The sequence below is a fragment of the Ixodes scapularis genome, unplaced genomic scaffold (assembly GCF_016920785.2).
Source record: "Ixodes scapularis isolate PalLabHiFi unplaced genomic scaffold, ASM1692078v2 PGA_scaffold5__190_contigs__length_132052651, whole genome shotgun sequence".
NCBI classification, from domain to species: Eukaryota; Metazoa; Arthropoda; class Arachnida; order Ixodida; family Ixodidae; genus Ixodes; species Ixodes scapularis.
The window spans coordinates 128055115-128078455 of record NW_024609880.1 but is presented as its reverse complement, the minus strand read 5'-3'; the positions used below and the strand labels follow the sequence as shown (position 1 = coordinate 128078455).

Sequence of the window (23341 nt, the reverse complement as noted above, 5' to 3'; positions counted from 1 at the left end):
TACAGCGGGTATGTTCCGGAAATACGCTTAGCAGCATGCCCTCCAAGCCCGTCAAATTGACGAGGGAACAGAAGAGCGGCCGGTCGCCAGAAAAGAGGGGTGAAGCGGCAGAACGAAGAAAACGCAATGAGCGCACGGGATGAACTTTCATCAGCGCCAGCTGACCTAGCGGCCCTTCCCCAAAACGCATTTGCATTTCTCTTTTCTCTTTTCGCTTTTTTTTTTCCCCCAAGCGCGGTTGCGATCAACGAGGCAACGCGGAAAGGACTCGGCGACCGTAGCACGGAAGAAGAGAAGGCTGTAAACCGACGTCAAATTTCTCTTCTAAATAATAATAATAATAATAATAATAATAATAATAATAATAATAATAATAATAAAGAAAACAGAAGTGTTTTCGGATTTGTCCACTCGGGCTGCGGTGGCGCCACCGAGAGGTCCCCTCCAGACCACTTTGGGCATCTTCTTTCTCCGCCTTTCATTTCCCTCTTGCCGTGACCGCTTTTCTTTAGGTTCTCACAGGCTTTCTAGTACAGAAGAGTCACAGTTTCTCCATTTCTCTCTTCGGAACCCTCTCAGATGAGGGAGCGGAGAAGGCAGGCTGTCTGCCACGCGGAAGAATGATGATCGCGATGAGGCGTGACTCTAATCTAGCTGCTTGGAAGAAGTCGCATGACAAAAGGTTCCCGGAGTTGTTGCCAGGGGCTAACCATGCTAATGTTTTGGGAAGGGAAGCAATATTGTCACAGATTTGCAAGAAGTGTGAAGCATCTTCTAGATGTCAATATATTACTCGATTTCTTAAGAAGAAACGTAACTGGCCGTTACCTAAAAATGCGACCCTTCCTTTTACGATTAGTACTTCCGGTTTTCAAGACGACATTTTTCTGCCGGTTTCGAAACTGGTCTTTCGTACTGCTGCATTAGGATCGCCGAATTCAAAGCTCTCTTTAATCCAGCAGTTTCGGTAAACCATCCTCGTGTTGGAGACGTTGCTCGAGGATTCCTTGGTAGGAAATTTGCGCAACCTAAGGGTGCCATGTACTTCCAAAAGTAATCAGATTGCTCTCGCGATTACTTCCCGATAAATGTATTAAAGTTATTACAAATTACTTCAAAAAGTAATCCGTTATTGCATTACTCGTAATGATACCGTACGAGTTCGGCACTGAGGAAATAAGACGTGTGCCAGCCGAGCGTCTTGGCCATTTTTACGGGAAACCCAAAAGCACTCGGCCCGGGAGCCGTTGCAAAGACACACCTCACACACAGAGGCAGAGCAAATCGCACGAGAGCAAACAGAGGGACGACCACAACCGATAATACCCGACCCTGATCATCGACCACACTCCAAAAAAAGCGCCAAAGCATCTCCTTCGTAAACGTGTTGCCTATCGTTTCGAACCAAATAAGCTCGACTCCAAAGCAAACTCTACCCAATTAACGCAGTTTCTTTCTCGTTCTAAAAAAAGAAAAAAAGAGAACTGGCGTAAGAGAAAGAAAAGGGAACCCATTCATTTCTAACCAGCCCTCTCCACTCCCGCACGTTCCTCTCTCTTAAAGTAAAAAGGGGGAAAAAAATGTTCCTTAATAACGAACCCACGACAAGCAGCCCTAGATCGCGTGGGTGAGGCAGTGAGTGGGAAGAGGGGGGAAGGGCACTGCTCCTAATTGGCGAACCTCAGCGAACGGCGGTACCACCGGTTCCCGAAAACCAGCGGAACGAAGAAGGAAAAAGAGGATAAAGGAGAACAGGAAAGGAGGCGGAGAGCAGAAAAATCCCCGAAAAGCTACTTTGCCACGGGAACGAACGGGAGGAAGAAAGGGAGAGGCGCACTTCATTCATTATACATCGTCTTCCTTTAATCCCGGGCGCAGGAAGGCGGGCAGCAGCGAGGAAGCTGCGTTCCGAAAGAGCCCCCTTGCGAGCTACTACGATGCTTCACCACGAAGGCGGCAGCCCCACGCTACCCTACACGAGCGCTCTCCTCATGCCTTTTCCCCCCACTTCCAAAGAATTTTGCGGGAGATCGCGAAAGAAGCCTGGCTCACACAAAACTCGAGGCAATAAAAAAAAAAAAAAAAAAAAACGCTAAGAAAAACAAAAAGTCAGAAACGAAGGAACAAGACTGAACAACCGAGGCAGCAAAAAACGAACCTCCGAATTTAGCTGGGCGACGCCAAGAGAGGAGCCGTGAAAGCCTCAAAGCTCACTGAAAGCATGGCTGCAGTTCAAGCAAATAGTAAAGTATTTGGTTAAAGCCCCCAAGAAAGAAAGAGAGAAAGAAGCACGAGGGAAGGCGAGGAAATCTTTCTAGAGATTTTACACTGTTCCCCCCCCCCCCCCCCCCCCCCCCCCCCGGTCGCTTCCCCTCGCAAGAACCGTACCTTTCCCTTTTTCGTCATCGTCTTTTCCTTATCCTACTTTTCTTTGTCAACTCCCTTCGTTATGTGGGTGTCACTCTCTTTGTCGCCTTCCCATCTCTTCACCGCGTGGCACCCCCTTCTGTCGGGAGCACTGGAAAGCATTGCAGGTGCGGCGGACAGGTCCAGCGTCAAAGCGACGCCTAGCGACGCTTTCAGCGCTTGACAACCCACGCAGCTCGAACCGAAAAAAAAAAAAAAAAAAAAAACGTTAAAAAACAAAACAAATGCAATCTCTTTAGCATCGATTAAAAAAAAAAGCACGCCGTCTCAGCGTTTTTCCTTTTTTTTTTTAATTTTTGCCAGGATTTAGGAGGATAGATTTGAAAGGACGCCTGCGGGACAAGCAGAGTTAGGGAATTCCGGATTGCGAGAACGGAGCCACGCTTAGACAAGCTCCCTTGTCTAAGCGTGGAGCGAAAGCTTGCGCTGCGGAACTTCCCGAGTTCGATCCATACCCCCTGCCTTTTTCAATCGGATCTGGATGAGTTTCGTATACGGCACGCCTTGGTGTAATCACTACTGCGTGGGACCCCAGGTTAGTGGTTGTACTGCGCCGGCTATAATTCCTGATCTATACAACTAAGAGACAAGTCACCGGCTGAGGCGTATACTAGCATCGAGGTTGTCTAAAACATACAAGCAACACCATTTTTTTTTTTTTTTAGAACTTGGTACTTTGATGTATAGTTAACAGACAGGAAAGGTAGCCGTCGCTATGTTCAACGCTATTCATGTAACGAGTAGGCGAGAAAATTTATTTTATTATCGCTGATCCCCATCGCTAACAAGTTGGCTTCAGTGCATTTTCGAAAACCACGCAGCTTTGCTCGTGCCTTTGCCATGGACGCTAGACTCGTCAAACACAAAGTTGGAGCCAAAGGCTCGCGGAGACTGCCGTCTGGACTTTGACGACAAAAGGGCAGAGTCGTTAGGGAGTTTTCGTAGATCGTTTCCGCTGTCCCGCAACGCTCTCCGCAACCAGCTACGCTAGCCGGAACTCTACAGTCAAGGCCATCGGCGCGCCGGCGCAGTAGCGGCTGCTTCGTTGCGGAGGGCTTAGCGGAGGGCGAAACGCGGTCTACGAAAACTCCCTATTGTCGCGAGAGTGCCATCGGCATGCTCTGTACACCTCGGCTCCAACTCAAGGCGACTTGTGAGATGGAGCATAGTTAATGGATGCGCGTGTCCGTTTCGTAAGGACGCGAGAACGCACATCACGAAACCACAAATATCATGGAGGCGTGAGAAAGAGGCACGCTATACGTTGTGCTCTGCTCAATACGAAAATTAGTTAACGCGAAAAAGACATTGGCACCGAGTACCAGCCACGTTTGCGTCGAGTAGATGGATGGACGATGAATCATGGATACTGTCACCTAGTCAACGTACTTTATTACTCGAACTGACGCAGCCCATGAACACATTCTCCACCACGCCAGTACAGTTTGAATATACAGCCTTCTTTCTCGCGCACTGCGGAGTCTCCAGCGATATGAAAGATCCATTCGACGAGACATTTTCAGGCGGCTGTACAGGATTCGCTCTGTCCAGGCCCACTTTCTTAGGGCTGAGAAAAGACCCTTTTCAAAACACCATCGAGCAATTTTGGCGGTAGCAATCAGTTTTTTTTTTTTTTTTTTTTAATAAGAAATTAAGCACCCGCCGTAAGAGGTTACCCAAACCGCTAAATCTTAGGCGCACAAAATTTATTACAATGATTAGACTAAGACAGTACAAAAAACAAAAGAACCCTTAGAAGGGTCTTACGCTGTTGGACGCAACTCGCTTTCATGCACCGAACGATGTCCATTCCATTATCTCACATTACCGGGGGCAACCTTTCAGTGACCAAATTCAATATCTTACTTTACCGGGCAAACAAGCCTCAGTGACCAAATTCACAGGCCCTGAAAAAAGCTTCATTTTCAAGACTAATTCGTCTAACATCGCTTGGAGCTTCCCGTAACCGGTTTCGAAGCTAAAGAATTCTATTGCCTCCATGTTTTCTGAATTTTTGTGCATAGCTCATGGGCCCACTTTACCTGGCGGGCCTGGAAAACAAACGCATACATTCACGCAAATATCAGTCGAGGGCCTGTTTCGAGGTGTGTCACTGTAATATCTCTACAGTGTCGCAAGCGTTACTCTCACCGACAACAATTTCGCTGCCAGTAAGCGAAAATGACGACTCGATGACTCTAAAGGCCCGTTCACACCCTAGCGACCGAGTAAGATCGACAGAGACCAGACCGGTTTTTGAGCCTCTTGCGATGGCTTAGGACCATCTCCGCTGCAGCGAATCCGGTCCTAAGATGTCGCAAGAGGCTCTTAACTTGCCACAAAAATTAAGTTATTTATGATTCATAAAATGTAAATTCAAAAACACTTAATATAAAAAAAAACGTTGAGGCAGCATTTGTTTACGATACCAGCTGACCCAAATTCACCCCGATCTCTAACGCAGCCGATCGTGACCAGAGTATACTTCATCAAACTATGGCGGGCTCAGATAATTGGCGCGGCAGCCACTAGATGGTACGCGCTTTCGAATAAGGTCTCCTCTCCCTAAAACTAAACTGCCTCTGGCTAACATATGTGCTTAGCGCCACCTCATAAACTGCCTCGGCGAATGGGTCTTTTATACCGTGGAAGACTTCATACATTTCGGTGCAGGTACACTAGGGGCAAATAAACCAGTTACGATGTCCCACCAAACCGCTTTGAACATCCCTCTTGCCGAAAAGAATTCCTGGCTACGTGCCTGGAGGACTGCAGCCTTTACTCCGCTCGGCTTCTTTCAAAGCCCGGTCGCGACCTCTCGAAAGCTCGCTCCCGACAAGCCACCGGCGCGGTCGGTGTACTCTACAACCACGCTATCGGGACAGATAAGGGCACATCAAAAACCGCGCGCCGCCCGCGAGCTCCTCTCCAGAAGCCCAAAATGGGCGCGAAAGGTTTTTTGGCGCGAAGTGCCGCCACGCACCAATGTTTCCGACCTGGCGGGAAAACTCGGCGTGGAGTTTCGACCTTGGGCCGGGCCTCCGCTCTTCTACACGCGCACCACTTTCTTTTTTTTTCAGACGTACACGCCGTTTGGTGGTTAATGGCCGCTATAAATCGTCGAAGCGACCTTGGAGCGGCAAGTTCGCGACACGATTATTCGAACGTATTTATAGTATCGCGTTTTAGCATTTTGGCTTACGATAAGTTTTTCGGCTATAGCCTGATTCACGTGTTGCGAATTTTCTTGCGATTTGGCAGCTCCGGCGTTGAGCACCGCAGACTCCACCACGGTCTTTGTGCAGCCTGAGCGACGTCGCAACTGCGAATTCGCGAGTAAAATGGCACCACGTGAATTACTGCGTTCCTTAAGCTGTCATTGGCCCAAAAACGTTATGCCGTTTTTGGGCCAATGTTATTGGCCCCAAAACGTTTTGTACCCATATAGGTACTATATAGGTACAAAATTCCGAGTTTCAGTCCTTACCGTGTGGAAGCCCGCCAGGCCCGAACGTACCCCGTTTTGGCAGGGGAGGAGAGGCGTTGGCATGCATAGCCGGCAGAGCAGGCGCCCGTCAAAGCGGCCCAACGTGTCCAAAACAATAAAGCATCATTCTTTCTTTTTCTCTCTCTCTCTCTCACGCACAAACACACACACACAAATAAAAACGATGAAGTGCGAGAAGGGGGAGTTCCAGTGTACGTTCGCCACACCAGCGATATGTATTGTATTGTTAAAGCGTTTATTATGATGCCGCCTTCTGGCTCTTGAAGGCCTCGGGGTAGGCGGGGGAAAGGGTGAAGGGAAGCGGTATGTGATTTCTTATGCGCTGATGTTTTCTTTCTCCGTGCTGAGCAGAACCCGACACTGTGATGGCGGCACAAAACAGCTTCTCCAAATTAGCGAAGGTGAAACGTCCACGACAGCGTGAATGAGTTTTTGACGTCACCAAGTGGAATGAAGATTTTAGCTTATGCAATTTCGTCCTTTCCCTTAAGAAATTTTGTAGGTTCCCAGAATGCATTCGAGGCTTCATTGAAGTCATTTCAAAACGAAGCTATGGCAACCAGTTGGAAAGGATTATCGTAGCAATCCTCGAACCTCATCTCACCAACAGAAATGGTCCGTGTATCGATCAACTCCGATGCTTTCACACACAATATGTTTTTCTATTGTAAGTGTGTGTGTGTGTGCGTGCGTGCGTGCGTGCGTGCGCGCGCGCGCGCGCGCGCGTGTGTGTGTGTGTGTGTGTGTGTGTGTGTGTGTGTGTGTGTGTGTGTGTGTGTGTGTGTGTGTGTGTGTGTGTGTGTGTGTGTGTGTGTAATACGCGGAAAAGAATTTGAGCCGGTGCAGCAGCAGTTATAATAGTGTCAATCAATGTCAGGTTCGGAATTACTCACAAATCTCCCCCCCCCCCCCTTTTTTTCATGTTTTCCCGAGACGCAAGCACGTAGCCAGGATTTTGTCTGGGGAGCGGGGGGGGGCGCCCATGAAAAAATGCTGCATGTGGGGAAAGGGGAGAGAGGAGGTTCCAGCAAAATGAAAGATTTCAAGGGGAAAGGGGGGGGGGCGGGCTCCCCCCCCCCCCCCCCTTGGCTACGTGCCTGCCGAGACGTATATCGCATTCACACTGCGCGCTATAGCGAGTATTCACTGGCGGCCATAGCTGTGTGCGCGAATGCTGAGCGCGTTCTGACGGCGAGCTTCCACGGTTCTTTTGCAACGTGCATTCCGCACCATCAAGAGTTCCGGTCTTAGCAGCCTATTGACGTGAGCTCGTTCTGAGCATGCGCTCTAAACAGTCGCCACAAATATGGCGTCCAGTGAGTACTCCCTATAAGGTTGGTGGTACGAACACGCCATATCGGCGCTTGTTCCTATTTTACCCAGAGAGGCTTTGAAGCAGCAAATTTTACCGCTTAGGGTTGCGCTCTGAATGAACACTTTCCACTGCACTACACGCAATGTCACCCCCCCCCCCCCCCTAATAAAAAAAAAAAAATCAGTCTTGCGCGGCGTGAACCAGTGTCAACATGCTCAAAGGGCAGAGCTACCTCCCTCTGTGTAAACACTGAGCGTGTAATTTGTCCTCGTTTTCAGTAGTTTTAAGATCAACTTTTCAAATGTTAAAAAAAAAAAAAGACAAAATTGGCGATCGTTTATTAGCAATAAATGTGTCGCACACTCAAGTAGTCGTCCTCTCTCTCACTGAGGAAGACAGAGCTACAGAGAAATCTAATAAAATGATGGCGTAAAGACAACAAAACAACAACATCAAAAAGAAAAGAAAAGAAATCCAGCGCCTTCTCTTTTCGGACAGAAAATTCAATTCAGCTCAGATTTACGAAGAACACAGATCTCGACCTTAGAACACAAAAGACGCGAAGGAATTGGCGCGGGAATATTGTTAGGGCCACAGCGAGCTCGTACAAAAAGAAAAGTAGACACGAAGCCGAATGAACAAGCCTAACCTCTAACAGCTATACCGACAGAAAAAAAAAAAAAAAAAATTCCTCGGTATAAGAGGTTTTCCGTTGTACGCGCGACGTGCGCTGTTTTCTTGTCTTCTTTTCCGGGGGGCAGCCGACAAGATTCCGAAATCGATTTCAATTTCAAGTGGGAGCCGCGAGAAGCAAAAACACTCGACATTTATACGAAATACGGAGCGCACCGATACGTTTCAAAACAGGCGAGAGAGAACTAAAAACAACAACGAACGAAAACAGAAAAACGGGGAGTCGGACTTTTGTAAGATTAATGTAGCTGGCTTACGGGAGCGCGTGGGCTAACGCCAAAGGCATTAAACTGAATAAATTCTGCGCTGATACACTTTGCCCCGTCTTCCACACTCTTTATATCCTAGCTCTTCTTCGTCTCTTTAAAGATATTTTTTTTTAATTTATTTTCCGTGTCCTTTTGTCCGCCTGAAATGTCGAAGGTGCCTTCGATAACTCTACCCCTTTTGGTAGTTTTTTTGCAAGATCGAAATCCAATTTGCTGTTACGAAAAGCGATCTTGAGCAGAAAAAAAGATAGAAAAAGAAAAAAAAAAGTACTTGCGTAGACTGCACCAATACTGCGCTAGCAGTGGATAGAACATCTACCTAAAGGACTCCCATTAAACTAACGAGGAAGATACGGAGGACACTATACTTGGATAAAAAAAAAAATTAAATCGAACCAAAAGAAAAATAACGTCTGTACGCAAACGCCGGGAACGTGCGTTCATAATCGCCGCAAGTGTAAACACACACACACACACACACACACACACACACACACACACACACACACACACATACACACACACACACACACACACACACACACACACACACACACACACACAAGAAGAAAAAAAAAAGCGCGGCAGGAGATTTGAAGCGGAAAACGCTCGACTGTTTGAAAGAATGAAGCAATTTAGGCACCCGAGCACGTTTCGCAGTGTTTGCGGCCGATTCGGCAAACAACGTAAAACAAGAAAAATAAAACACGAGCGGGACGGAGAGAACAAAAAGATATGCAGCCCAAAAAAGTAAGTTCTCCCCAAAGCGTTTCGCGATCTCGTTTAATTAAATCTAATGAAGGCTCCCGCGCGAAGAACAGCCTCGGCTTTAAATCAGGCACGCGATGATAGAAGGCCAACTCTTGGTCACGAGAGCTGCCGAGAAACAACTAAAAACAACACAAAACGCAGTTAAAAACACGCCGAATTTACGCTGGAAGGATGCCATCCCGGAAGGTAAACTTCGGAGCCGTATAATCTCATGCAAATCGCGGTTCTTTCTCTGTTCGGAACAGGAAAGCTCGCTCCAATGTCGCAATAAAGATAAATAGAAACACGCGGATTTTTGTTATCTGGAACAGCAGGACACGAGATAGTTTTTAAATTGTCGATGGGACGGACAAACTTTAAAAGCGGCGCCGACGGAAAAACATCCAGCAGGCTTGTCACGCGACTTATAATAATCTCAAGCTATCCGTGTCGTTGTACAGAATAAATAAATAAATCCTTGTTCGGAAGGCTAAAGCCGATCTTGTGCTTGTGATATTTTTTTGTTTTCGTGGGTTTGTTGTGGGGATCTCTTTATGAAGCTTGTACCGTACTACCGAAACATCGCGAGGTAGAGGGGGGCAAAAAGTTTGACGCAAATGAAGACGAGAGCACGATACGAAAACGTTTGAGAGATCGAGTAATGCGATATATACACAGCTGGGACAGTCGAATCCCAAGCTCGTTTTTTTGTTTTCTCGGTTTGTCTTTGTCGACGCTCGCAGGCGGTACCGCTAACGAAAGCCGGCGAAATGCGCGCACACCAAACAAAGTTTGAGCTGCTCACCTGAGATCGCCCGCGGCGGAACGTCGTCTTCGAATCCCTTGCCTTGGAAAGCGTACTTGACACCCGAGCATCCAGGTTCGCCGTCTTGATCCGCCGAGACCAAGTTCGCGAACATCACAGCGACAACAAGAACAACAACACTACCGAAGACCGGATGGCATTGGCAGCGACGGAGGTGGTGGTGGTAGCACTTTGGCCGCACCATCTTCGGTTTTGTTCGGGGGAAACAGAAAACAAACAAACAAAATAACCGAAGACACTCTTGGAGCAAGGAGGGGGGGGCACGAACACAGAACGTCGCCGAGCGGTTAGGTAGTCCTCGTTTTCGTCGTCGCGTATCCCATAGCAGGCTCCGTGCAGCTGCGACCAGAAGTGAGCTTTGAATGGAAACGGATCAATGCCGCCGCTCTCCGGAATTCATAGCGCAGCGGACCAAGTCGCGAGCAGCAAGCGCCGGAGTTGTTGCCTCCTCCACTCAGCAATGCCCAGTGTTGCCCGATGTGATGCCGCCGGAGAAACCAGAGTAGCCGCTGTTCCGCGTACAGGCCTTCACCCCCCCATGAAACTTTGGGAGCTTTATGACTTCCTTACTTTCTAAACGCTATACTTATTCAGTAAGGCACGTTTCATTTTTATATTTATGTTTAATGTGTCGCGACACGTTCATTATCAGAAATACGCGGCACAATTTGTAAAGCAAAGCGCAAAACAGAAAAGTCAAGTTTATATGCCTCACACCAGATGGCAGCACATAACTGCAGCGCAAGCGGCGGTCGCTCGTTTGTGAGGCCGGCGCACGCGGGAAATACGAAATTTCACCATCCTTGCGCACGCTCTGTACAAGATACATCACAAGAGTATTTAAGACCACCTATAAATGCTTACTTCATCAAGTATTTAGGGTGATTCAAGTTGCTTCGACTAGAAGCTATCGTGATCAGATAGCAAATATGCATAAAAGTACGCATTCGATTAATTTCGCGCATGTTTCACAAGCTGATAAACACGTGTAAAGCAAACATTAAAAGAGAGAGAGAGGGAGAAAAGATGTCACTGAAAATTACCTTTTTTGATACGCGGAATCTGAAGTGCATTCATACCAGAGAGAGCTCAAGTACCTGTGGTTCAGTCCAGGGGCGGAAGCAGGTATTTCTAGGGGTACCGGAAGGGGGTTAGTGTTTAAAAGTGTTTTGTAAATGGATACGCGCTGGAATTTCGAAAGACGCGATGACCGTGGTCAATGGAATTGGACAAACAAAATCAAAAGTATGGAAATTGGAGTCGTCTGGTGCTTTTCCACCGTTTGTTAGCGAAGCACACGACAGAAGCGCATTCTCGAAACTAAAACAAAAAAGTTCGGTGACTAATATGTTCGCGCTGCTGCGAGCAGCTTGCATGCGGTTCGTAATTCAGCTTTGTTTGCGCTCAGGGGCGGATTTAGAGGGGGGGGGGTCCGGATGTCCTGACCCCCCTCTTGATTTCTGCGTGTATAAAATTTAGGCCGGTAAACGAAGGAGAGGGGGAGGGGGTTCCTAAACATATGGTACGCTGACCAACACCTGACCCCCCCCCCCCCCCCCCTCCTCAGGAAATTCCTGCATCCGCCCCTGCGCTCATGTGTCCGGAAATCTGACAAATCCATTCGAAGGTTGGAAATGCAATTAAAATAATAAGCAGAAAATACAAATACAATAAAATACAAGATTTTTTTTTTTTTATTCCAACGATCTGCAGTATACTAATATGCATTGAAAGTGTCTTTACTACGATATCTTGAGCAGAGGATCTAAAATAAAGTACAATTCTGCAGCGGCGCGCGTTCCTCCAATTAGTGAACAAGCTGCCTTTAAATACAACTGCATTCAACAAACAATGTTAATAACTTGCAAAAAAAAATTTAATATTTTTTTTGTTGTTTAAGCATAGCAACGTTAGGTTAGGTGTACTAGTTATTTAAACATATTAGAATTAAGGTTAGCTTTCCGCTTTATCGATCTGTGGGTCTACATCATTTTGTTTCCATGGCCCTTCTCTACCAACTAAGTATACTTCGGGTGACGCATCAATGCAAATATATGAATCAAGTATCGCAAGCGGTCGCTGGTTGCCCAATTGTTACTGAAGACGAACCAGGGGCATGATTACAATTTCATGTCGAGGTAAGAGCGCGCAAATGATATAAGAATTATAATCCAAAAATGCTTCGTACATGTACTCTTTTTTGTTTTTGTATTTGAGTAAATTGGGAGCAACTGATAACTGAAAGTTCTCGCCAAACTGTTGCTCTGAACTCAGTGTCGTTTTGAGGAATAGATGTTCTACTCTTCGGTTTCTTTGAAGAAGAACTCCACCTGGAAGATAATAACGGCATTATAAACCCATTCATCACGAACGCAAATTATTCTAATTTTACCAACAGTAAATGACACAGAAAAAAAAAGGAGCGACAACACCCAGGTATTTTAGGAGTTCCTTACTATCTCTTCATAAGAATAAAATCGTTCAAAGATAACCACGACATCAATTACAATACTGACAAAAAGAAGAAGAAAAAAAAAGAAGATTCGTTAGTATTTTTGTACACATACATTTTAAAATATAAAAATGTCTCTCTTTCCTTCAAATAACTGTTTACCCCCCCCCCCCCCCCCCCCCCCCGCCGTATAACTGCTTCGAGTGATTTCTTTTCCATGCGTGGTGTGTTTCATCGACTACAACATGTCACTATTGTAATGCACGAAGTACATTTATAAGCAAGATTTCTTACCCTAATTCGGACGCTTTGATATACAAAAAATAATAATTCGTACTTATACGTATTAAAAATTTACACCATTAAGGGTGTAAATCAGCTTGACCTAGGGCTGGCATCCTGAAGGTGTTACAGTGACATCCTTAAGGTGCTATTAACAGCACTAACATAGGATGACGGCGACGTTAGACATCATTTATATTTCTACCAGAAACAAGTATACAAGAAAGCCTACAAACAACAAGCAGTTTACAAGCAAGTGTACGAGCAGCAATGTGTGAGATTTCCCCGTGTGCATACGCACCTCCAGGCGCGCATCTTCGGGAACGTCCGTGCAATGCACCACGTTTCGGCGAATGTCTTTTCCAAACTCAGCCCTGAGGGATCCTGGATATAGCTTGCTCGCGTGAAACTGCAAAACATAAAAAAAAAAAAAAAACAAGAAGACACGAGTTAATGTAGATGGTTGAGCGTGTTGGTTTCTAATTTACAATAACGAAAGGGGGTCATGGAAGATCTGCAGGTTGTCTGCTTGTCTTCCACGTCTCTCTTTCGTTATCGTAAACACGAGTTAATGTTCGGATCGATTAATAAATTCAAACCAGTGATCCTGGGTTCTGTTGGCATCGGGCCAGTGTGCGTTTGTAATGACATGAACGAGGTGTAAAAAAACTACGGGTCTTCGCGGTTCCAAATGCCATGGACTAGCGGCTCCCTAATGAGCGTGCCCCCCTTTTTCCCCTCCTGTGTCCCCAAAACGAAAAGAGTTCTAGAAATAAAAAAAATAAATAAAGCTCACAGTCTTGGCAGCTTGTACTACACTACGTAGTCGTACACATCCAGCTGAGCTGCTTTTTGACACATACATGTGTCCAGTGAACCTGATTCCTTTATTGAAAGAATTTCGAACCGTATACCCGTAACGGGAGTCAGGGGCAATGGCTGGCTGGCGAACCGTGCATTCATTTTTGCCTAGAGGTTGAAGAGACGCTCTGCTGCCTGGTGTTATTTCTTGCAGTCGACAATAACTTGTCCCCTTTGGAAAGGGCTGTTCCCTCCATATCGTTTCTTGATAAGAGCAACCCCCCCCCCCCCCCCCCCCGCCCCTTTTCTTTTTCTTTCCTTGCGCCTTTACGAATTTTTGTAGTTTTGCCTGCGGTTGGCAACCCCGTGTCACTTTAGCCACCCCTGATGTATGCCCCGTGACACGGGTTGAATACCTCAGCTTAGCAGTGGCACTCCATTGGCCAAACCGCCTCTGTGCAGAGGAGACACCAAACGTCATTTGTAGCCCCGTGAAAAAGAAAAAGGACGTTGTGAATGTTGATATGGTTCCCCGTTAAGTGGGACGCGGAAATCCTAAATGAAATCTAACAAATGCCAGATGAAAGTCAGCGAAACGGAGCATGCCACGATCAAAGCTCCGAAACTGGATCACCAGCCAATTCGGCCATTTCCTAAAATAGCGTTTGGATAAATGCCATATCCCGGCACTAAAGGCCTTTCAAAATGCTCGTAGGACGGGTATTCACTTCCACTCAACGAATCTGACTTTCAGAAACATCGAAACTGTTTCTAAATATATTATCCAAACAAATATATAAACCGAAAAAAGGAAATTTATTTTATTTTGGCCCAAGGAATAGGATCATCATCTTGTTTCTTTGTTTCTCACTAGTTAAAGAACTTGAAACCTAACTGGATGCCCATTGGCGAGCGCTGGTTGGCCGGTTCTTCAAAGCCGCAATCCCCTCGCTAATACATCCTACAAAAGACAGTCTGCAGACACTAGACAGTGCGAGTCTTCCGCTATAGCGCATGCGCAGTTTGTACCGGAGGGCCCATCTATATATCGGGCGTGCAAAAACGGTTCCCTAAAACTCTCTACTGTCCGAAGCGGGTTTCTTCCTTGTATGACGGTCACATCGGCCCTACAGAAACTGTCCGCAGAAATGTTCCAAGCATACAGATGTATGAAGAAGTGAACCGGCTTCGAACATGCTTTACTCGTGTCCGCAGATGCTTCTGCCGTCGTGTCTTCTAAGTGCTCGTGAAACGTCCTCGAGCCCTACCGGGTCCGAGGGTCCGGCGAGTTCCTTGAACTGCCTCGGGGTCTCTGGGCCGCAGCAGCCCCTGACTTCCAGCACGAGGCAGGGACCGCTCGACATCTGGTGGACCATTCCCTGTGGCCGAGTTAGTAACGTCATGGGTTGCGTGGTTTACGCTTTGTCGCATGCATATTGTGCGGCGTCCATCTAACGGCCCGCGCAATCAACCGGTTTCTTGACTCTAGGGGTTATTAGAGCTTCAGCGTAGTTTTTCCGTAACACCGTTATCGTCACCGCGATGCCGAACGTATACACTCTAAAAAAAGGCCTGCGCGTCTACTTGCCCGTAAAACACTCGAACAGCCGATCTCTGCGATCTAAGAAATCAGCTCAGCGAATGATGAGGCGGAACGTCCGTTTAGACCTAAACATGAAGTCTGCGCTAGTGCATTACGAAATGCAAAGCGTCGTGCTCAATTGCATCGCGTAATGCCCCAGGGCAGACTTCATTTTGAGGTCTAAACAGATGTTCCGCCTCATCATTCGCTAAGCTGATTTCGTAGATCGCAGAGATCGGCTCTTCGAGTGTTTTGCGGGTAAGTAGACGAGCAGGCATCTTTAAAAGAGAAATCGAAAGTCAAATTTGGGGGTTTTTACGTGCCAAACCAACGACGGGCATATGGCACGCCCCAGCGGAGGACTGAGGATTAATTTCGACCACCTGGGAATCTTTTGACGTGCAACCGAAAGCTCGTTTACACGGCGTCTTCTCCGCAATAAGCCTCCGTCAGATTGCGGGCACCTCGGCCGGGATTCGAACCCGCCATATGGGGATCCGTAGGCCGACGCTCTCGCCTCGGAGCCACCGAGGCGGCTTATCTTTAAAAGAGAAGACATAATCATAACGTAACACCCGAGACTGCGGTGCGGAAAACTTAAGAAACTTTCGAGTCGAAGAAAAAGAGAACAGTGGGAGAACATAAACACCCAATACTGCAGCCTCTGGAAAATAATTAATTATAGTATTTTTGTTCGTCTAGTAGATGATAATAGCCCACTATGAAACGCAGGATATGGGAATCCCTGCCGCAACCTCCGCAACCAATGAAGTTGCAGCATGGGCCCGTAAGAACCACGGAACATAATAAGCCCCGCCCCCCGCTTCTTAAAGCGACTATAGTTCGAGTATTCGTAATAAGCGGGAATGCATTCGGGGAGGTCAACGAGCTGGGCAGCCTATTCAACCGAGGGCAGGAAGAAATTAATCGCTCCGATAGGGCGTGTGAAACGCTTATCTCGAATTCTCGCTGAATGGACGCACGAATTTTTGATCCGATAGCCCGGGGAATCGCACACGAGCGATTAAGTTGAGTGAAATACGAGCCCGCTTTAATTTCGGGGTTATCCGGGATCGAAACTTGGGCAAATACTGGGCGGAGGCACGACACGCGACGCTTATACAACCGACTGAGCTCTGTCAGACGATCGGAAACCCCCGGGCTTCTAACTCGTCGACCTCAACATCGCTTAAACGAGGTCGGGCATTAGTCAGCTGACAGTGCGGCGGATTCGTTGGACCAATCATATGTTCATCATGTAGCCACGCGATCGCACTCCCGCCCGTAGTTACGAGCAGGGCCGTACCCAGAAAAAAATTTCGGGGGGGGGGGGGGGGGGGTCAGAACCTCCTAACCCCCCCCCCCCCCCCTGGTTACGGCCCTGGTTACGAGCATAGAGCGGTGTCGGGTGATGGAAGGCAGCCGGTTGATTGATCCGGCGAGTGTGGATCCCACCGCACTGTCAAGGCTGAACGGGGTGTAGTTCCGACACGAATGGAGCGTGCCCTTTTGTCTTGCCTTGCACCTTGCACAGCGCAATCTGCAGCCGTCGCACCTATAGCCTTCACTGTACTCAAGCCTCCAGCCATAGACCGTTTTTGTGTAACGGTTGACATGTCAAAATATGACGTAGTTATGTTGGGCGGCAATGAATAAAGCAAATAGTTAAAAAAAAAACACGCCGAGACACTTAAGACTGTTTACGTGTAGGAATGCGGAAGGATTCCTACACGCGCCGCGCTCCTACAAGCAGCACGCCACGTCTTCCTTTTGCACACGGCGCTTAACCAGTGACATCACGCTCTCCACCGCGCAGGCGCGGTTGCCCCGCCGACTTCACGGCTTTCGTGACGAAGCATCTGCGTTGCTGTGCTTTTCTTCGCGTTTTATTTCTGAGGCGCGTTCGCTTTGACCGTGAGCGGCATAAAGCACGAAACACATGTACGACGAAACCGTCCGATCCGACGTCCGACCGCGCAATACGACGGTCGGATGCGAGGGTTTTCAACGCTCTCCGATGCTATGAAAACCCTCTCCCCTCAAGGTCATTCCGGCAGTCCGCACGTCGGATCGGACGGTTTCGTCGTACATGTGTTTCGCGCGAGTTCTAGCGTCGATTCGGCAAATACAGTGGTGCGACGTTGTTACCCAATCCAGCTACGAAATAAATCAACATGGCGGTCGCCACACACGCAACAAAAGTGTATATGTAAAAAGAAAAAAAAAAAACGCAGTTCCAAGCTTTACTACTGTGGATGTGGCCACGGCCAGTGTAGCAGAGCTGCTCCGTTACGTTCGGCGGGCTTCGTTGCACACCTGATCTGTATTGCGCCGAAGCCAAACTCCGGACTCGTCGTGCGGCGTTCTGGTCGGACATTCCAAGGTAGAGCCCCGTGATTCAGAAGGCCTTACCAAATTATCGAGGAGACTGGACAATGAAAACAAAGAAGCTCGAGTCTTGGAAAGAGACCTATACACCCTATCAAACAGCCTGTGTACATTCTGGTGATTTCATTAGCAGTCTGTTTGCAGTATGCACAAAGGTGTCAATCCTAGAAGCGGGGGGGCAGAGGGGGCTCTGGATCCTCCCCCCCCCCCCCCCCCTCGGTATTTTTCTCAGGGAATTAAGCTCCCTGGTTCTCCTTCGAAGGGAAGCTAAGAAAACTCAGGGTGCTCCGCCATAATGGTGAGAGTACAAGAGTCACTTGTTCCTCGTCGTACAATAACACGGGGTCCGAATGAAAGAATGGAGACGTAGTTTCAGGCGACTCATCAATATGTTTAGAGCAGTCTTTCCGAGAGGTAATGAGCTGTTTTAGAAAGGGCTGTCGATATAGAGTTATGCTTTAAGCCGCCAAATATGTGCAGCGTGATTTTATAATTGTGTATATATATATATATAAAGAGAGAGATCGATAGATACCGGGTGTTTTTTTAATTAACAGATTTGTTTAAAAATGCCGTGAAAGTTGCACTTATCAGGTTTTTGCAGGTGAGTTATACGGCCGGGGGGACGTAATATAGGGGGCTAATCGTAACGATCAGTTTGCTAATTAATTAAAATCTGTTCATTAACTTTTTAATTAATAAAAATAGACATATGGTTTCAACTAGAAACTTTCTCAGCGTCATCGAAAACCAGTAATTTTTAGGAAGACTTTGAGCACGTGAGAAGCATAGTAGTGCTCTAAACTTACCACTCGTGGAACAGGTGCAAGGCTAGCCGTTGCGGTAAGGCGCCCGCGCAACTTTTCCGTCTCTTATCTAGCCCCAGCCTTGTATATATATATACAAGGCTGGGGCTATATATATATATATATATATATATATATATATATATATATATATATATATATATGGGTGGTTTCATCTCAAATCGTGCAGGCAAAAAGGGTCGAATTTTTAATTTCGATGAAAAAAATATATGTTATGGCGCCGTTTCTAAAAACGTAGTCGCCGCAGACCGCAAGTTCGTCGGATTTTTTGTTCGCGACTTATGAATTTTTAAAGAGGCCGCGGCGAAAAGCAGTGTCTTTCACACCCGTCGTGGGTCGGATGTTTCGCTTCATCTCTCGCCGTGGATTTTCAGTCCACATTATATTATCTTTTTTAAAGCACTCTGTGGACACATCTAAAAGGCTCCAATACCATAAAATAATTTTAGGCGTTTTGCTTTTGTTCTGTAAAAATGTCAAAAACGCCCCCTCGGTCAATTGTTGACGAACTTTGACAATTAATTACTGGCGATCTACTTGGGTTACATCAATACTTTCTATGTCCACGGAGAGCCCAAAACACGTTCTTTATACGTATTATAAAATGACTTGGTTGTATAAAATATTCTTTGCGGTACGTTTACGTTAATGTTACGTGAAAACCAAAAAGTACCATTTTTGAAATCGATTTTCTCAAAAAACCCATTTTTTATTTTTTTTATTTTTTGTTCAAATGTCGATATGATAGTTGTCTACATGAAAATCAATCCTAGAAAGTGTATATTTTGTTTGTATGTTTTATATTTAGGCCTCAATATCGAAAAAAAAAAAACGTCTTTGTTTTGCAAGATCTAAGTCAGACATTACGACCCATGCGTCTCTATGAATTGTGAAAAAGTTTTCTTGAATTTTCTTCTGCATTTTGTAATCAATTATAAACAGATTTTGTGGTATTGAATATTTATGTATGTTTCGATAAGAGCGGGAACCACGAGATACATATCTAACCAAATCAGCGGGCCTAGTAGACTTCCAATAGCCAGAAGGCACAGACGTTGTATTGTTTCGATTTATAAACCTTTCACAGTAAACTAGCACGACTAGCTATTAGCTGTCATATTACTAAGACATAGAAGGTCACCACATGGTCGATATATTATATACAATTCTTTCCGAAACCAAACACTGGGGTTTGTTCTTTGGACATCGCACAGGTCACCAGGGAATGTCCTTTCACTTCCGTAATAAACAAAATTGGTGACACAGAAACGGTCCGAAACACACAAAGGGTGTGTCATGGAGAGGGGTACGAAATAAAAATAAATAAATAGGAATTAAATTGCCCAACCCCGATCTTAAGGAAAATTGCGTTAAAAAAAAAAAAATAAAGTATTTAGGTTCGAGCGGTGGCAAGGCGATAGGTCCAAGCCTGGTGGAGAGTCAGACCAAGAAGTCGACGGCACGTAAAGGTAAAATAAAAAAAATCAATAATTTAATAAAGACGGGAAAACTCAGCCGCACATGGCAAGAACAAAAACCAACTCCTCCGGGCATTTCCTAAACGGGACGCAACCAAATGCGTGCGAACACGCTCTCTACATCACCGCCAGGCCGCTACGCCATGACAAAATAAACCCAACAACTGAACAGTGCTAACAAACAGTTAGTAAAAAAACATTGAAAAAAAAAAAAAAAAACGTTCAAAAACGCGCTCGAGAAACTAAGTTCAGCGGGGCGAAGAAACACACACGAGTCGGTCCCACGACACTGAAGTCTGGCAGGATGACGGCGTCCAGATGATGCTCGAATCTGTTCCTCCCTCTATTACGCACATTCACGACGGCTGTGCGGAACAGTGGCTGTGCGAAAGAAAGTGAAGAATAGATTCGAGCAGGCGATGCGCGAGAAGGTAACCGAGACTATGCCTGAAGCTTCATATCGGGAGAGGAGCTTTCGAGCTGCAGTTACTCAAACTTTCTCTTTCCCCTTCTCTTTTTCAAAAGAACACGTCAGCCGGCGCTGACTTTTCATCTCGAGAGAAGCCCACTCTTCACAAACGGTTATAGTTGACAAGGAGGCTGACTTCGACCCAACTAGTCTCTGGCAAAATACAAACACAAGTATATTTACCAACACGCTCGTTTTAATGTCAGTCTCCGGGCTTTGCTGTTTCCAAAAGAGATCACCCTTTATAAAGACAGAATGAGCGGGTTGGTGTTGATAATTAAACTTAAACAGCCCCTTCTCGTTTTCTTCCTCAAGTTTAATAGATAACCCTTCGGTGCTATCGGATCTCCCCGGAGAGGGAGAGAGAGCACGGCCGTTTCAAGGTAAGGATAGGGCGCTCGAAGCTGGGGCAAACAGGCGGTATCGTTTCACGCATGCACGGATGGATGGTTTCAAATTTCCCCACATCCCTAACGAAACCGGCCCATCTTCGTGTGTGCGTCTGTGGGATTTCTGTCCCGCGCCGCCGGTTTTAGCGCGCACGCGGCGTTGTTTTGGCTGGCAGAACAGTTGTTGACCGTCGATATTGTAAGGCCGTGGTGTCCTCATCCTTTCAGGCAACGATTCCTTTGCTTTCCCTTGTGCAATACTCTGACTGACTCCTCCTGGGTGGCTGTCACTGTTCGCCGCGTCAACGACACAATCGTACCATTCCACTCCTCGTGACACAGGGTGCGCTGCTCGCTTTACTGTCACGGGCCGTCCTACCTAACACAACGAGCGCGAAAGGTCGTGGTCATCTGCTGGCTCCGAAAGGGCGGGACGTTCATGCAGGCCAATGAGGGCCCCGGATCATACGACGTCTGTCGACTCCTACACGTTAAAAATTTACGACACCTGCTGGTCTGTTAAGAAGTGTTGCTTTCTCTTTTTGGAACTCCTCCGATGTAGCTTGCCGCCTATAATAAAATTTAAATAATCAATAAATATAACAGGGTGGAAATACTGCATTTCATTTTTATGTGGGAACGTTGAAAAAAATAAAAAAAAAACTATTTCCAAGCTTGTGAAGACGCGCAATTCGTAAGTCCATTTCTTGCCGTAAAAACACGTTTTTGTACAATATTGATGCTTAAATATAAAACATACAAACAAAATATACACTTTCTAGACTTGATTTTCGCGTAGACAACTATCATATCGACATTTGAACAAAAAATAAAAAAAAATAAAAAATGGGTTTTTTGAGAAAATCGATTTCAAAAATGGTACTTTTTGGTTTTCACGTAACGTTAACGTAAACGTACCGCAAAGAATATTTCATACAACCAAGTCATTTTATAATACGTATAAAGAACGTGTTTTGGGCTCTCCGTGGACATAAAAGGTATTGATGTAACCCAAGTAGATCGCCAGTAATTAATTGTCAAAATTCGTCAACAATTGACCGAGGGGGCGTTTTTGACATTTTTACAGAAAAAAAGCAAAACGCCTAAAATTATTTGATGGTATTGGAGCCTTTTAGATGTGTCCACAGAGTGCTTAAAAAAATATAATATAATGTGGACTGAAAATCCACGGCGAGAGATGAAGCGAAACATCCGACCCACGACGGGTGTGAAAGACACTGCTTTTCGCCGCGGCCTCTTTAAAAATTCATAAGTCGCGAACAAAAAATCCGACGAACTTGCGGTCTGCGGCGACTACGTTTTTAGAAACGGCGCCATAACATATATTTTTTTTTATCGAAATTAAAAATTCGACCCTTTTTGCCCGCACGATTTGAGATGAAACCACCCATATATATATATATATATATCAGATCCCCCTTTCTGCTCTCGTAAAATACACTTCCGGGGTCACGGCGTTTCAATAAGTAACCTCAAAATATTACAGCAAAGACCTATTAAGAAAGAGACATAAAATACCACAAGTAGACCAATCTGACATTGAAATCTACGTCAATTGCAGGGACACGAAACAATGGTACGATCCTTCACTTCGGGTTAAAAAACAACAAAAAGAAAAACGTTAATAGTCAGATTTCTTAAATTGGTTTTATAAATATTTGAATTTCTTTTCACTTTTTCCGCTTCGTGTACTGACCTTATAGTCCGTAACAATTCCCTTGTAGACCTGAAGGAATTCATCGGCCATGGCACCATCCAGATATAACTGCAACCGAGACACCATACTTGGATAAGCTTATACGTTACGAACTTACCTACGTGGATGCTATCGCCTTTAAAAGATCTTTTTGGCAAATTACTTTTTTTCTTCGCATACGTAAAAGCGAAACATTCATAATAGGCAACCTGTGACCCAATCTCCCCATGCAAAAACGATTCGTAGAAGAAAATAAATTTGTTGTTCAGTGGCTGCTCATTTCATGCAATAGCGAAGTGAGCTTGAACCTAGGGGAGCGCAAAACTCAGCAAATGTGTCTGTCGTGAAGTGTGGTGAAAGCTGTTACAGGCAGTAACACCCCTCCTCTGTCACTTTCAACTCAGTGTTGGGCAAACAATTTCAAACTATGTAGTCGATTTTATGTGCACGCCTCATTGAGTCTACATTTCAGTCTTTGTCTGTGTGTTCAGCCCATTGCGCACGATTGAGTGCAAAAACACACCATCGCACTGGCGTACTCATTAATGACGGTACAAAAAATGAAAGACGTTTACAACTCCCTGTAACGCCGAATTAGAACGCAGCTCTTGAGGAGGAGGAGGGAAGGGTACCAAGGGGAGGGCCCTCCTCCCTCCTCTTCCTTCTCATCGTCCCCCTCCTCCCCTCAGCCTTTAATCTCCTCCCCTCCTCTCTTCCTCCCCCTCCCCACCTCCTCCTCTCTTCCCCCTCCTCCTCCCCGCGCGTTGCATTTTGGGACATTTCTCATAATGCACCGCGCGGTTACGCCGACGCCGCTCAAGCCGGAAACGGGCGCCTAGGAGCTGCGCTCTAAAACGTGAGCGTCGTCCTTTTTTTAATCCTGGAGAATGGAAAAACAGAGAGAGCATAACACGAATTTGTGCTGTCCCGTGTCCCTATTCTCCAAAGTTTAAAAAAAAAGTTTGTTCTAAGGCTGCTCGCCTGCAGCCTTGCATTAGCGTCGTGAATAGTTTGAAGTCGCACAAGACAATCTGCAGATCACGCACGCATCGGGACTGGCGAGGAAGTGGGAATCGACGCATGTCTCATACCATTTGGAGCGCCGTTATTTCGAAGCCCGACTTGAGGATTTTACTCAGCACCTTGTGAACGGTACCTGCAAACAAAG

General features: G+C 46.2%; 2 protein-coding genes across 2 annotated transcripts in view; both read right to left on the bottom strand.

The window, feature by feature from the left end:
* The window catches only part of LOC115312734 (glypican-6), a 116036-nt gene extending 105779 nt beyond the window's left edge, over positions 1-10257 (bottom strand). The window contains exon 1 of the mRNA XM_042294363.1: positions 9768-10257. Coding sequence (XP_042150297.1) covers positions 9768-9972 — 205 coding nt within the window. The 5' untranslated portion in view covers positions 9973-10257. The remainder of the gene's footprint in view (positions 1-9767) is intronic.
* Positions 10258-12038: 1781 nt separating this feature from the next.
* On the bottom strand, positions 12039-22236 carry LOC121046372 (nucleoside diphosphate kinase 7). The gene is made up of 4 exons (XM_042293898.1): positions 22174-22236; positions 14592-14702; positions 12824-12931; positions 12039-12118 (listed from the first exon to the last, which is right to left on the bottom strand). Exons 1-4 carry the CDS (start codon positions 22222-22224, stop codon positions 12086-12088), a joined length of 303 nt encoding a protein of 100 aa, XP_042149832.1. The 5' UTR covers positions 22225-22236; the 3' UTR covers positions 12039-12085.
* Positions 22237-23341: the final 1105 nt, after the last annotated feature.

What these genes read in the sequence shown, in the direction of transcription:
- LOC121046372 (XM_042293898.1), bottom strand. Translation starts at nt 22,224, where the DNA reads ATGGCCGATGAATTCCTTCAGGTCTACAAGGGAATTGTTACGGACTAT. An exon ending in GAATTGTTACGGACTATAAG is followed by an intron (nt 14,703 to 22,173) that starts GTCAGTACACGA and finishes ACTCGGCCACAG; the next exon opens with GGAATGGTCCACCAGATGTC. An exon ending in TCGCCGGACCCTCGGACCCG is followed by an intron (nt 12,932 to 14,591) that starts GTAGGGCTCGAG and finishes TATGTTTTGCAG; the next exon opens with TTTCACGCGAGCAAGCTATA.